The following is a 14,244-nucleotide window of genomic DNA, read 5'->3' as shown; positions in this document are numbered from 1 at the left end:
CTTATTGGCTGAGCTAGAGGGTCAGAGCGATAGCAAGCACCACGAATATGACAGGGGCTTGAGGAGATAAAGACTTTCGTATTTGCTAAATGAGAGCTTGACTAGTAAAAGCCGCCCATCAAAGTGTAATCCTCCGAATTTTCCTCTCATGGAAAACAGACTGACACCCCAGCTGAATGTCGTATTTGTATGAAGAAACACCGCTTAGAGTTCATGGACCGCTCGAATTTCTCACCAGAGCCTCGCCATGCAGCTGATATGGTGATAGCCGGCCAGCTCCGGATACGTCTCGAAGACAGCCTTAACGACGTGGCCAATCTTGACGCCGCCTGGACTGACGATTGTCTCTACGCGACCTATTACGCGTTTTGAGCAGCGGCCGCGAGTTTCGCGACGTTCGGCGTGAAAACATCCATTTTCGTCGGGGGCAAAGACGCGCACGTGTCCCGTTATCCCGAAATCGAACCCTTCTGCGTAGAAAAGAGCAACAGTGTTGATGGGGGGGGGGTTCGTAAGAAACATGTTTGCCCAGGACTGGTCCAACTGGAGGCAACGTGGAGGAAAGAGGTGAATTTCTTGGCTGTACCGTATCTGCGGCCCCCCAGGGAACATCTCTAGCTCGAAACCGCACTTCTCTTCGCCTTGTTTGCCGGGAACCATGGGGCTGTGTTCTAAAAGCACAGATGGCAGGTTAAACCAAAGCCCCGGGGGGTTAATGAGAAGGCCGTGGGGAGTGGGCTTGTAGCATTCGACGCGGGTAACAGCCTGGCAGACGTCAAGTACTCCAGAGGCTGGTGCTGCTATCCACAAGGCTCGCTGTAGGGGGAGAGATTCTGCAATGACGTCCTTCCAAAGCTGGCACACGCTCTGGCAGTGAAGAATATCTGGGATGGGCAATTCTAGGAGTATCTTCTCCAGGAGTTCGATGATTGTGAGGCAACGCGACGACGCAAGATCAAGGGGGGGGCATATTTTCGAGTAGTTGCTTCGAAAGTGGAGCCTTGGAAGTGAAGTTATCTGCTCCTAAACGTCAGTAGGATACCACGCACTGGGGTAGGAATACGAGCCTTCGGAAAAAGATTGCGGTGCCATGAACCCCCATTCCTTGATGTTGTAGGTTGTGGTGTTGTGGTGTGTGTCGATAGAGAGACGAAGGTGTAGGTTGCCAGCGGTTGGTAGTTGTTTTATAGATCAGGTGAGCTAGGTATAACCCAACTAGACTCATTCACTTGAGGAGTCGCTCAGCTTTGTAGCCCCCCCAACCCCTTGCTGAGCTCCCATACGATATGGTAGGACGACTATTGCTGAGGCTGAGGATGGGATCTTACATCTTACTATGAAGGTACGAATGACTATCATAGTTCTCGCCACAAGCCTATGCACACCTGTCTGCCACTGTTTGGGGTATCCCAACAAGGTTTCAAAACTTCCCGCATGATGTCAAGTTTGACGGCGTGAAAACTACGCTACCTTTTACCGCACCGGCTGCCTATCAGCTGGGCTACCCCTGACAGCGTTGTTAGGTGGTCAAGAGTCAAACTTAGCCAGTGCTATACGTGTGCACGAGCTTGTTATACTAGAGAGCATTGCCAAAGCTTGCGAACACTCGCTCACCATCGTTTGAGTTACTTCAGCAGATTACACAACTTCCGATGATATTTGGAGGCCTTGAGAGCTTGAATCAGAGAGGTCTCGTGCGCTTCAGTCGACCTACTTGGCCGCTGTTTGTGGTGCTTCAGCACATCATGATACTTCTAGAAGAGATTAGGAGTCGACATGTCCAGACTTGTGTCTTAGTACTGTATCCTGTATTGTAAAAGAGCACAAATGTGCCGCAATCTTAAAAGAATATTGAGTAGCAGGGAAATTCCTAAATGGTAGAGAAAAGGCTGTATTCAAGACATGGGATTTCCAAGGGTCATTGAACAGTTTATGAATATAAGGGAATATACAATACTCTAACGCTTCTTTGCTACCTACGTAGAAGTTGCCAAATAATACACTTCCCAACTCAATGGCCCCTCTACACCACAACAAGCACTATTTCCGGTCTACTATAACACCACTCTGACGCCCCTTATATAAATCTAGAAGAAGCCTAGTGCCGCACTCCGTGGCAGGAGACTTTACCCATACTAACCGCAACGTCTTGAAGCTACTCGTCCTTGTTCAATCAGTGACACCCCCCGGCACACCATACACGCGCGCCACTAGCCGAAATAATCCACCGCACCCAACACCCATCTCAACTTTCAAAAACCCAGCAAACCCCTCTCCTCCTCAAAACCTCAACTCACACTCCATCCCGTCATATGCCACCCACTCCCCCCACCGCTCCTCAACCGCCTTGACCACATCCCCCGCCCTAACCCCCGCCTCGTTCCTCACCGGCACCACCAAATTCCGCTTATACCCCGGCAGCGTCAACTCCACACTCACAGTCGGCGGACTTGTGAGAAACACCCCCCTCCAACTCTGCCCCTACTCCCTACATCTCTCAGGATAATAATACAACTTCACCGGCCCCTTTGAAAAGCTAAAGAGGGAGAGGAATCCGCTGTCGAGGACGACGCCAGTGGTTTTGTTGGGCGGCAAGAGCTGACGTCGCGAGCACCTCGACACGTAGCGGATCGGGAAAATTCCCACAATCCGGTCTGGGCAACTGAGGATCATGTCTCCGGAGTGAGGCTTGCTGGTGCGGGTCCGGTCGCGCGCGTCCAGCTCGGGGTTGATTGCTAGATTGATGCAGTGAGGGCGGTTGAATTCCTTAATGATGATGCCTGAGGCCATGCTGCTAGTGGTGTAGAGGACGTCCATGGCTTTGTCGATGTCGAGGGGGCCGAAGGGGGGTGGGGAGAGGTAGAGGATGCGTTGGAGGTTAGACGAGGCGGAGATGACGTCGTTTCATTAGTGGCAGACGCGTTGGCAGGTGAGGATGTCGCGGATGGGGAGGTGTTGCAGCACGCCCTCCAGCAGCTCGACGACAGCGAGAGCGCGATGAGGCTGGGGTGTGTTTGGTGGGAGCTGAGGGGGATGGGATCGCGGCTTGGGGAGATAGCGAGGCAGAGGTGGGCGAGAGACCCAAGCTAAGAGTCTGGCGCTGCGCCGTTGGGCTGCGGACCATTGTTGCAACGAGGGCAGGCGGATGTTGATGGTGCTCGGGTCTATACGGTTGACCTGTCGGGCTTTCTCGACTGGCGTGTCTGATACGTCGAGGTTAGCGGGATAAGAGGCGACGGGGAATGATAGTTACATCTGGGGGGAGCGTATGGTGCCATGACGCCTAGTACTTAGTTGACTGTGTGGCTGTGGTTGTGCAGTGATGTAGTGGGGACTGTGAAGGCTCTGCGACTGTAAGCAAGAGATCTGGCCAAGGAATTACAGAAGGGTTACTGACACTATCAGCTCTCGAAAAGTTCTTACGTCAGCATTAAGTCACTGTCACGCGCACCTCAACAAGCGGTGAATGTTTTTGAAGGGTTTGTTTGAAGTGACAAGGTAGAAGTCCTCTTGTATTGAAGGAATCGGAGTGGCATAAACCGCTGTCAAGATACTTTTGACCAACCAGATACGTGATTATCCCACCCCAAGCAACGGAATGTAGGATTCGAAGGTGTTAGTATGCCCGCCGTTATGAGCGACCCTCTCAGCAACTCTTCAGTCTCGAGGAAGCACTAAACATAACCTGTCCCTGCGAGCTCTACCCCTCACGTAAACACTCCGAAGCATTCGATTCCCTCTAGATGTTCCCGCCATGTCATCTTTCTGTTGGTAACCCTGACGACATCTCCGATCGTGATGCCAGTGTGATTATGGATAGTGACGGAAATCAGCTTTTCTTTTCCCCAGCTAGTATATCCCGGCACTGACAACTTGATCTTTGGGAACGGAGGGTACGTGAGAAACATGTTCATCCACGACTGCTCCGGTTGTTTGCATCTTCCAGGATAGAGAGCGAGCGAAAAGTCGTGCCTACCGGATGGACCCTTGGAAATAAACTCGACGCTGGAGGTGCCGGTCTTCGCAGGCAGCATCTTGTGCGTATGGTACTGAGACCTTATCGTACAAAGGTAGTCGTAGAATAGACAAGGCCTGATATGCCTGGAGTGGTCAATGTAGGAGCGGTAGCTCTATTCGCCAGTGGATTGATTTTGAGATAGATTGGATGCTCAGGCTGATTGTACGACATGGCAGGTATCTTCGTATCGAATTCCTCTGCCGGAGAGCATTCGTCCTAGATTATAGCTATATAAGAGATATCCGTAAGATGTTTCTTTCGATATTCTTCGAGAAGATGGCGAACATCGAGCGGCCCAGACACCGGCGGTGCCATCAACATAGCACGCTGAAGGTGAAGAGAGCTGTTGATAACATCCCTCCACTGGCGGCAAACCATCTGGCAGCGGACAATATCGAGCATACGCAGCTTTAGTAGAACGGTCTCGAGCAACTCGACGGTGGAGAGACACCGCGAGGCCGCGTTCGTATCTTGCACCTTAGCTGATGGGCGGCGAGCCGCTGAGTACAGTTATTAGTAGGGCTAGACGTGATGGAGAGGGCGAGTGTGGCGCCATCTCCACTAGTCGTTGATGTTGAAGGTGTGGTGTTGTGGCGGAGGTTGTGAGGTGGAAAGGCTGGAGTTTAAGATCTATCCGACGTGCCACGTGCTAATGACGCCACAGGATGAGGTCAAAAGTGAGGTGAAGTATCCTATATGCTTCGAGTTGAGATGAAAGAAACACAGAACTCCCTTTTGGGGCTGGTTGGGAACACTTCTGGGGACGAATTTGTGTTGCGAAAGCTCGATATCTTTAGAAACACTCACCAGATCGCCATATCACACGACTCACCTCCCCCAAAGAGCACGCACCGTCCTCATGCAAACATCCTGTTGATTGCAGGTATATACAAGAACCGCACCTAGCCATCTTCCCTACCGGTCCAGTCCAGTCCAGCCCGGCCCGATGCCCTTCGCCAGATTTCACGTGACTCGAAAGTAACAGAGCAGAGAAAGACCCACATCTTGTACGCCCCGCCTGCTAAAAGAACATCTCGCCGTGTGTAATCATCCAGGCACGCCATCGTGTGAAGAAGACACGAACATTCCCGTTTCTAAACCTCGTGTGAACCCCGTCCCGCTCGAATGTCGATCCGCTCAAAGTAATGGAGAAAAGAGACCTTGGAAAGGGCATCTAGCATGACATAGCCGTCTGTTGTAGCAATTTTGTGGGCGCCGCTAGGTATCATGCGCGCCGTGAGCCGGGCGCGTTGTGGCTGAGTGGGTTTGGGAGGTGGGTGGGCGCCCCGAGGGCGGATGAGAGGAAAGGGCGGTATCAGTGTTGCAGTGGGGGTTGGTAGTTAATCGGCCGTCTGGGATATTGTTAGTGCCTTGAATTCGTATTCGCGGCGGGTATCGGGAGGGTTGAGGGGTATGGAAGGATTGGGATGCAAACGTACTTGAACAATAATATGTGAGGCTCCGGTTCATGGACCTCATAGTGCTCCCAGCCTAGACTCTGTTCCATTGAGTCAGATCCATTATATCCTGCGTGCCAGGGTGGTGATATGTACCTGGGTGATGCCTAGGGCTCTCCATTCCTCCTCCCACAGCAGTTTCAGGGTCCCCCGTTGGCCATCGAAATAGTCCTTAGGTATAGCCTTGAGCATCTGCTTGGGCAGCTGAACGTGTCGGTACTCGTATTCGGGGTCGGAATATCTATACGCGTTACTGTTAGCCGTGCTCGTTCACATGCTGTGTCACCATCCGCCAACATACCGTGCAGAGTAGTGGATGGCCTCAATAAACTCGTCCAGCTTCTCCTTTTCCGCTTCCGACAGTGGTCGCGGCTTCTTGTTGCGCCGTGTGAAGTCTATGTCCATCGATGTCATGTCTGTAGCTGTGTGGTGCGAGCTCGTGTGCTCCGCTTCGCGCCGTGTGTTTTGGGCTTGTTGATGGAGGGGCAACTTTTGCCCGAGAGGCGACAGCGCGATTCCGCGGTGAAACTGCGGGGCTGTAACTGGAAGAGCAAAAGCGAGATATCTGGGGGAGTAAGAAGGCTACGCGCGAAAAGGCGTTTGAGTTTGGAGGCAGTGGAGTCAAGAGCGTGGAGAAGATCACGAACTGTTGACTGTCAAATGTTATGCGGCATTCTGCGGCTAGACCGCTTTAGTATTTGCGGAGTGCTAGCCAATCAGGGCCATTCGCTGGTGTACTGCTTGCGAGACACTTCCAGCGACTTTCTAGACAGGCTTCTTCACCGCTCCTGAACTGAAACACAGTCCAGTAATGTGAAGAAGCGCTTCTTTCTTTCGCGTCAGACCATGATATTCCCTTTTACTGTAGGGGAAGATGTGTGGGGTTTGACGGAGACATTTCCATAGACTTCAGTGACTTGGACAAGGGTGACAGCGCGACGACGTTCAATGGAGAGTCGCAAGGCAAAATCTGGGTCCGTAACGCCACTTCAAGCAAGCTTCAATGTCTGGTCATCCTCGCTTTCGAAGATGTCAAATCACGGGGTACCACCAATTCACTCGAAGCGCATCAATGGCACTAACAATTTGGAAGTTCCGCTATATTCGCCGACTTTTTTACACTCCGCCAAAAACGCCATGCCCTTGTGGTATCATGTTATACAGCCTGTAACCTTGCATCCATCCATTACCCACACTTCCTCAGACCCGATATCCACCCCCAAAACCCACTCATATACAATTTGCAGCCTCATCGCCAGCGCTCGCGATCAAGCATCACTGTGCTCACCATCTGCACTATTCGTGGTGCCATAGTTTTTCTTCGCGCGGCCGGTAATATCTTGCCAAGTAGCGTTGAAACGACGACCAGTACTAGCCAGAAGTCCCTCCTCTTCTTCCTCCTCGAGATCGGCGTCGAGCTGTTCAGTGTCCAGATGCGGAGTGCGGAAGAGGGTTGCGATGAAGACAATGAGGTAAATACCTGTGGTCAATTAGACAGTGATCTCGAGCGGACTTGTAGGAATATCTTACCGAGGAACGCGAATTGCGCCCAGAAATTGATAACCCCAAATACGGGGAAGTTGATAGTCACACGGTTGATAAACGTGCTAACAACACTAGGCGTGCACACGTCCTTGGCGACTGGGTTGTCGGCGAGCTCGGTGCAGTGCTTGATGGCGTTGTGGTGGTTGGAGCAGTCGGGCTGCTCACCCGGATGACGGGAGGCGCGGTCGCAGTAGGTTTGGGGGCCAAAAGTTGCGTATTGCGGTGCTACCATCATGACAACAGAGTAGTTGATTGCGAGGACAATGAGGGTGAGCATGACGGTGGCCATGAGGAGCGCTTGCGGGGAAGTGTGCCCCTTACGGATCTTGAAGAGGACGATCCAGAGGAATCTGATTCCAACCGTAGCGATCCCGACGACCGAAGCGGAGAAGAAGAAAAGAACGAGAAGAAGAAACAGTATGTAATCAATGGGGAAAACTTTAGAAGACTTGACGAAGATCCAATTAATGGGCTGGAAGATGTTGATATGGCCGAGAATGTATCCACAACCAACTTTACAGACAGAGTTCTTGGCCTTGTCAATCCCGGTGATGAGCATACTGGTGAAAATGAATAGAGCAATAATCATGAGTAGAAGGCCGCCGATAAGCTTCAGCGGACGGAATACGGCTTCGATCTTGATCCAGCTCTTTACGAGCCAGTTGCGATCCTCTCCGCTGGATTCAGCGGCAAGGCGTTCCCGTCGGATGAGAGTGCGTTCTTCGCGAACCAGAGATTCAAGTTCGCGTCTGTCTCTTGCGTCTAGACCATCTTCGCGGCCTTCATTCCGGCCTTCAAGCTGCCGCTGCCGTTCGCGGTTCTGTTCGAGCTGAGAAGCAGTGTTTGCGGCAAGCGAGGGTGTGGAGATCGAAGGCGCTGATTTGATGAGGGTAACAGGGAGTAGAGCGAGGCCTGCGGCTGTGTAGATTACGTAGATGATGGTTCCAATAGTAATGAGCAGTCCGAGGGCGAAGGTCAGAGCTCGTTCTCCATCTAGGCGGATGTTAGCCTGAGTTGTAGCAGGGGTCTATTGGGGGTAGATACTCACGGTTTTGATCTAGAAGATGCTTGAAGAAGTCTAGATCGAGGTGCTTGTCCTGCTTGGCTTTCTTCGCGAAGGGTACAAAGAAGCCAACGAGGAAGAGAATCACAACCAATACAATGAAGGCAATGGTGTACTTGAAGGCACCCCAGAGTCTGCTACCGACAGTCTGCGTTCCGTCGGCAGTCGCATCTTCATCGTATTCTTCGTACCAGAAGTAGGTGAAGGGCACGACGAGCAAACAGAGAAGGGCATCCAGCGAGTATAGGGTGTAGTATACAATCTGCAAGGTATGCACAATATTGTCGACGCGGTCTGGAGTGGCCCAGTCCTTCTTGCGGCCGTCTCTGGAGGATGATGTCGATGAAACGAGGGCAATATCAACAGGCGTCAACAGCACCGTAGCCAGCAGAGCGCTCGTTGTGAAGATGCATACGGTAGTGACCGAGGCGGCGCGGTCTCGCGGGGTTTGATAGAGGTAGACGAAGATAGCGGCAATGGCGAGGAGGATGACTATGGCGACGGCGTATGTGACCCAGATCAAGCTGGTCTGGATGAGTGCCATCTTGAGGGGCGTTGCTGTTTGTTGTTGTCAGGAGACCCGTGAAGCTTTAGATGGGTCCAGAGTCCGGAGGACGAACCGAGCAATTCGCAGATACACAGATCGGAGGAAACTCTCGTGTCTTGTCAATGGCGAGGCAGAAGCACTTGGGGTGGAAGTTGGCCGGAGCTAGAGGCGCGGGATGGCTGCACCGTTCAAGCTGTTTGATGACGACGGTGGTACGTGAGCGCGGGCCCACTTATTCGCTTGGCTAGAGGCGCGCTTGGCTAGAGGCGCGCTTTGCTGGAGAGCCTCAACACCACGACCGCTATCACCAACTCCAACTTCCATTGCCCGCCCCACGAAGCATGCCCGGGTCCCAGCCCGTGCCTCCAATAACCTACCATGCAGTGCTACACTGAGCTCACCCCTCCCACCGCCGTGACCCACGCAGTCTCTCTCCCCTTCCTCTCCTCGAAATCGAACAATCTCGTGGTCGCGAAAGCTTCACTTCTCCAAATCTTCGAGCTCAAATCCACCATTACGGAGGTCGCATCGGCATCCAAAGACGATGCAGCAAATCTAGACGCCGACGCCGAAGACTTGGCTATACAGCGGACGGAGCACACCTCGAAGCTAGTGCTGGTGGGAGAATATCCTTTGTCGGGGACGGTCATCTCTTTGGCGCGCGTGAAGATTCTCGACACAAAATCAGGTGGAGAAGCGCTGTTACTCGCATTTCGAGACGCCAAACTCAGCTTGGTGGAATGGGACCCAGAATATCACAATTTGAATACAATCTCAATACATTACTACGAAGGCCATGACCTCGGCGCAGCTCCCTGGTCGCCTGAACTTGAAGATTGTTGCAACTACTTGAGTGCCGATCCCAGCAGCAGGTGTGCCGCGCTGAAGTTTGGTGTCCGAAATCTTGCCATTCTACCGTTTCGCCAGGTCGGAGATGACCTCGTGGGAGAGGACTATGACCCGGACCTGGACAGCCCCATTGACAGACCATTGGCAAGGACAAAAACCACGAATGGTGACGGTGAACATGCCAAGAGCCAGACTCCATACGCCTCGTCTTTTGTGCTTCCCTTGACGGCGCTAGACCCGTCGTTGACCAACCCGGTCCACCTGGCCTTCTTGCACGAATATCGCGAGCCTACCTTTGGAATCATATCGTCGTCCAGAGCGCCAGCGGGGTCTCTTCTGGCCGAGCGGAAGGACATTCTCAATTACACCGTTTTCACCCTCGACTTGGAGCAAAAGGCATCAACTACTCTACTCACCGTGCCAGGAATTCCGTATGACGTGTCTCGAGTGGTGCCATTACCACTGCCAGTCGGTGGAGCTCTACTTATGGGCGGCAATGAGATCATTCACGTGGACCAGGCCGGAAAGACCAATGCAGTCGGCGTCAACGAATTTGCAAGAGCTTGCACTGCCTTTTCCATGGCCGATCAGTCAGATCTGGCTCTTAGGCTCGAAGGATGTACGGTAGAACAGCTCTCCCCAGACAGTGGCGACGTTCTCATTATGCTCAACAATGGAGACCTCGTCATCCTCACCTTCACTCTGGATGGGCGTTCGGTATCTGGAATGACCGTAAGGCTAGTTGACGAGGAGCGTGGTGGTAAATTGGTCTCCTGCGCTGCGTCGTGTGCCACTAATCTGGGCCGTGGCAGGATGTTCGTTGGCAGTGAGAGTGGAGATTCTGTTCTGTTAGGATGGGCAAGCAAAACAACTCAACTCGCGAGAAAGCGATCGCACGCAGATATGCTTGTTGATAATAGCGACTCATCTTTTGATGAAGCCGATCTGGATGACCTTGACGACGATCTCTACGACAATAGCAATAGTCCTACCAAACAATCAGTAGTATCACCCACGGGGACGAGCGCGCCTGATGCGTACACATTTAGGATACATGATTCCATGATTAGTCTCGCTCCGATGAAAGATATCACATTTCCTGCAAAGGAACGCCCGGCTACAAAAGCATCTCAGGTCGCCTCCTCAGAACTCGTTGCTTCTACTGGCAGGGGAAGGGCTGGCGCTGTAAGCATTCTCAAGCGTGAAGTGGAACCGAAAATCCTGAAGCGAACATCTATATCATCAGCTCGTGGGCTCTGGGCGGTTTCTGCACGGAAACCAAGACCCAAGGGCATGATCACTTCCGGGGCTCAAGACTCTGAGGCCAACATTGCTGCCGACGCCGAGTATGACCAGTACTTAGTAGTCTGCAAAACCAACACAACTGGCAATGAAGACAGTTCCACGTACAAAGTCAATGGCACGAATCTCGAAGAGATCACAACTGGAGAGTTCGAGAGAGAAGATGCTTCGACAACAGATGTCGGAGTCATGGCGAAGGGTACCAAGATTGTCCAAATTCTTACAAGCGAGGTCCGAATATACGATTCGGAACTCGGCCTAAGCCAGATCATTCCAATGGAGGATGAAGAGACCGGTGCTGAATTAAGAATCATCAATACTAGCTTCGCAGACCCCTACATGCTAGTATTACGAGATGATTCTAGCGTCAAAATATTCAAAGCAGACGAAGAAGGGGAGGTTGAGGAGATTGAAAGCAATCTATTTTCATCAACAAAATGGCTCTCGGGGTGTCTGTACATCTCTCCGTCCGTTAGTAGTCAACCCTTGGCATTTTTGTTGACCGCAGAAGGTGGACTGAAAGTATATTTCAACCCTGATCAACCCATTTGTTAAATCTCGCCGCTAATGAAAGTTCAGATCTTCGATGTGGGCGATCTGGAAAAGCCAAGCTACGTAGCAGAGGGTCTTGGGTTTCTTCCTCCCACTTTGACTGCAGAATATGCGCCTCGGAGGTCAACCGCGAAAGCAACACTCACGGAGATACTCGTTGCGGATCTGGGTGACACAACTTGCAGGTCACCGCATCTATTTGTGAGTAAATCGAGCAGACCGACGCGACTCGTGTGATCTAATAGCCAATAGGTTCGAACTGCCAGCGACGATTTGAACATATACCAACCCTACCACTACCCTTCAAAAGATGCATCCGCGCCCTTTACGTCAAATCTTCGGTGGCAAAAGATGCCTCAAATGCACCTCCCAGCATACTCTGAAGAGTCGAATCTAGACTCAGGAGACACCGGTAGCAACAGCACTCTGAAAGCACTAGATAATGTTGGTGGGTACAGCACCGTCTTCCAACGCGGGGCATCGCCATGCTTCATATTTAAGGAAGCGTCGAGTACTCCTAAAGTCATAGGTCTCAGAAGCAAGGCAGTAAAGGGTCTCACACGATTCAATACTGCAGCTTGTGAACGGGGCTTTGCATTCATAGATGCGGATGTAAGGCACTTCGGTTCATTGAGCTTCTGCATTAGGTTAATGTCATTGATAGGATGAATTACGCGTGTGCCAGCTCCCGTATCAATTCCGATACGGCGACTTAGGCTGGGCTGCTCGCAAGCTTCGACTTGGCGAGGAAATCCATGCTTTAGACTACCACCCGAAAGGTGTCTATGTGCTTGGAACTGGTCGGATGATTGATTTCAGCCTTCCGGACGACTCTTATCACTATGAATGGGCTCGGGAAGGTACACTTGCTTATATTCTTAGTCACACATTGAGGCTTACCGACAATCCAGAAACGACGTTCAAACCCCAGGTTGAGCAAGGCATCATCAGGCTATTATATCCCGGGACGTGGTCTATCATTGACAGGTAGGCTACTTGCCGTCGGAACCCGAACAAGGATCTGACTAACTGTATATAGTCACGAACTCGACCCTTACGAACTAGTACTTTGTGTAAAGACACTGGACCTAGAAGTCTCGGAGTCCATGCACGAGCGGAAACCCCTTATCGCCGTCGGTACAGCTATCGTTCAAGGAGAGGATCTCGCAACCAAAGGGTGTATCTACATCTTCGAGGTCATCACCGTAGTTCCACAGCCGGGGCGCCCCGAGACAAGCCGCAAACTAAGGCTGATCGTACGCGAGGAGGTGAAAGGAGCTGTTAGCGCCATCTCAGCTATCGGGACCCAAGGCTTCATGATCATGGCACAGGGCCAGAAGTGCATGGTTCGGGGTTTGAAAGAAGACGGAACACTACTCCCTGTCGCTTTCATGGATATGCAGTGCTACGTCTCAGTTCTCAAGGAACTCTCGGGTACCGGGATGTTACTCATGGGTGACGCAGTGAAGGGCTTGTGGTTCACCGGCTATACTGTAAATTCCCCGAGCCGTATCCCCTCGTCGCAAATGCTACAACATACTAACCCACCATATAGGAAGAACCCTACAAAATGCTGCACTTCGGCAAATCCCGCTCGCACATGGAAGTCCTCGCCGCCGAATTCCTCCCCCACGAAAAACAACTGCACATTATGGTCGCCGACGCGGACTGCAACATCCACGTGCTGCAATTCGACCCAGAGCGTACGTATCCCCTTCCCCGTCTAACCGCCCACGCTAACATGTACATTCGCAGACCCCAAGTCCCTCTCCGGCCAACGCCTCCTCCACAAATCCACCTTCCACACCGGCCACTTCCCCACCAGCATGACCCTCCTCCGCTCCTCCCTCTCCCCTTCCATGGCCACTATCCCAGATCCACAAACTTCGTCTGCGACCCCCATGGACGTCGACGAGCCCACCGCCACTGGGCCTCTGCATCACATCCTGCACACCTCCACCTCCGGCATCATCTCCCTCCTCACGCCCTTGTCCGAGAGCACATACCGTCGCCTCAGCGCGCTCGCTACGCATCTTACTAACACGCTGGAGCACCCATGCGGGCTAAATCCGCGCGCGTATCGGAAAGTCGAGAGCGAGGGGTTCGGGAACCGCGGGGTGTTGGATGGGGGTGTGTTGCGCAGGTGGGGCGAGCTCAGTTCTCAGCGCAGAGCGGAAGCGTGCGGGAAAGTGGGGACGGAGGAGTGGGTTGTGCGGAGCGATCTGGAGGTTTTAGGGGGAGCGGGGTTGGGATTCTGAAAACCGAAGGGAAGGAAGCTTGAAGTAGGAGAGTTTCGGGTGGGTTGAGTAGAGAGGAGATTGGGGGGGGGGCCGGGTGTTTGGGTTGCTTATTAGCAGATTTAAGCTAGCTTTCAATCTGTTATACGTCTAGTTTATAATATAGCAGTCTGTTGGGCACTGGAGATATTGCTGTATGCTCGAGATGGTGCGGCGGTGGTTGGTGATGTGGTCTATCTACGCTGTGACGGAAGGCTGCCGTTTGTAGGGATAAGTGCCCACGTGGTGTAGAGACGTGGCGTGCCACCTATATATGTAACTACTCTAATCCTATTTCCCCTTCTTTAAATCCTCATCCTGAGCTTTGCCCGCCCCTGTAAAGTCTGCGTGGACGGCGCTTGATTACAGTTTCCCTCGTCTTTTCATACCAGTCTCCCCATCTCCACCTGAATCTGTCCAAACGATCTCCTCATCTACTAACCATATCCCTCAATCACCCTTCTTGAAACCAAAAAATCATGCCCAGTGACAAGAGCAGTAACAAACCAAACAAGAACGAAGCAAGAATCCCATCAACGCTCTGGTTCTTCGCCGGCGGGAGGGGCAAGCCACCTACCGTGGACGCATGGCGAGCGCGGCGGAAGCCGGAACGGGAAAAGAGGATCAGTGTCATG

At 52.3% G+C, this 14,244-nt stretch overlaps 4 protein-coding genes across 4 annotated transcripts; 1 reads left to right on the top strand and 3 right to left on the bottom strand.

The window, feature by feature from the left end:
- Positions 1-117: 117 nt before the first annotated feature.
- On the bottom strand, positions 118-1,102 carry BDZ99DRAFT_538148 (uncharacterized protein; the record flags this gene model as incomplete). Its single annotated transcript, XM_033726632.1, has 2 exons — positions 118-1,000; positions 1,050-1,102. The coding sequence occupies 2 exons, from the start codon at positions 1,100-1,102 to the stop codon at positions 232-234; spliced, it is 822 nt and encodes a 273-aa protein (XP_033574019.1). The 3' UTR covers positions 118-231.
- Positions 1,103-5,207: 4,105 nt separating this feature from the next.
- Positions 5,208-6,096, bottom strand: BDZ99DRAFT_90636 (CKS-domain-containing protein). The gene is made up of 4 exons (XM_033729011.1): positions 5,777-6,096; positions 5,572-5,716; positions 5,458-5,516; positions 5,208-5,370 (listed from the first exon to the last, which is right to left on the bottom strand). Exons 1-4 carry the CDS (start codon positions 5,887-5,889, stop codon positions 5,334-5,336), a joined length of 354 nt encoding a protein of 117 aa, XP_033574018.1. The 5' UTR covers positions 5,890-6,096; the 3' UTR covers positions 5,208-5,333.
- Positions 6,097-6,581: 485 nt separating this feature from the next.
- BDZ99DRAFT_422442 (uncharacterized protein) lies at positions 6,582-8,782 on the bottom strand. Its single transcript, XM_033716987.1, has 4 exons — positions 8,704-8,782; positions 8,069-8,641; positions 7,006-8,013; positions 6,582-6,955 (listed from the first exon to the last, which is right to left on the bottom strand). The coding sequence occupies exons 2-4, from the start codon at positions 8,625-8,627 to the stop codon at positions 6,744-6,746; spliced, it is 1,779 nt and encodes a 592-aa protein (XP_033574017.1). The 5' UTR covers positions 8,628-8,641; positions 8,704-8,782; the 3' UTR covers positions 6,582-6,743.
- A 150-nt stretch (positions 8,783-8,932) lies between these two features.
- On the top strand, positions 8,933-13,910 carry BDZ99DRAFT_510615 (uncharacterized protein). Its single transcript, XM_033724483.1, has 8 exons — positions 8,933-11,303; positions 11,361-11,534; positions 11,586-11,945; positions 11,998-12,193; positions 12,245-12,320; positions 12,373-12,826; positions 12,889-13,036; positions 13,089-13,910. Exons 1-8 carry the CDS (start codon positions 9,009-9,011, stop codon positions 13,589-13,591), a joined length of 4,206 nt encoding a protein of 1,401 aa, XP_033574016.1. The 5' UTR covers positions 8,933-9,008; the 3' UTR covers positions 13,592-13,910.
- The last annotated feature ends 334 nt before the right edge of the window (positions 13,911-14,244 follow it).

The sequence above is a fragment of the Mytilinidion resinicola genome (genome assembly GCF_010093595.1).
Source record: "Mytilinidion resinicola strain CBS 304.34 unplaced genomic scaffold BDZ99scaffold_15, whole genome shotgun sequence".
NCBI lineage: Eukaryota > Fungi > Ascomycota > Dothideomycetes > Mytilinidiales > Mytilinidiaceae > Mytilinidion > Mytilinidion resinicola.
Note: the sequence above shows the minus strand (reverse complement) of the source record. Positions and strands in the feature narration are given on the sequence as shown.

What these genes read in the sequence shown, in the direction of transcription:
- BDZ99DRAFT_90636 (XM_033729011.1), bottom strand. Translation starts at nt 5,889, where the DNA reads ATGACATCGATGGACATAGACTTCACACGGCGCAACAAGAAGCCGCGA. An exon ending in GCCATCCACTACTCTGCACG is followed by an intron (nt 5,717 to 5,776) that starts GTATGTTGGCGG and finishes TAACGCGTATAG; the next exon opens with ATATTCCGACCCCGAATACG. An exon ending in GAGCCCTAGGCATCACCCAG is followed by an intron (nt 5,517 to 5,571) that starts GTACATATCACC and finishes TCAATGGAACAG; the next exon opens with AGTCTAGGCTGGGAGCACTA.
- BDZ99DRAFT_422442 (XM_033716987.1), bottom strand. Translation starts at nt 8,627, where the DNA reads ATGGCACTCATCCAGACCAGCTTGATCTGGGTCACATACGCCGTCGCC. An exon ending in GCATCTTCTAGATCAAAACC is followed by an intron (nt 8,014 to 8,068) that starts GTGAGTATCTAC and finishes ACATCCGCCTAG; the next exon opens with ATGGAGAACGAGCTCTGACC. An exon ending in GGCGCAATTCGCGTTCCTCG is followed by an intron (nt 6,956 to 7,005) that starts GTAAGATATTCC and finishes AATTGACCACAG; the next exon opens with GTATTTACCTCATTGTCTTC.
- BDZ99DRAFT_510615 (XM_033724483.1), top strand. Translation starts at nt 9,009, where the DNA reads ATGCAGTGCTACACTGAGCTCACCCCTCCCACCGCCGTGACCCACGCA. An exon ending in CCGCAGAAGGTGGACTGAAA is followed by an intron (nt 11,304 to 11,360) that starts GTATATTTCAAC and finishes ATGAAAGTTCAG; the next exon opens with ATCTTCGATGTGGGCGATCT. An exon ending in CTATGAATGGGCTCGGGAAG is followed by an intron (nt 12,194 to 12,244) that starts GTACACTTGCTT and finishes CCGACAATCCAG; the next exon opens with AAACGACGTTCAAACCCCAG.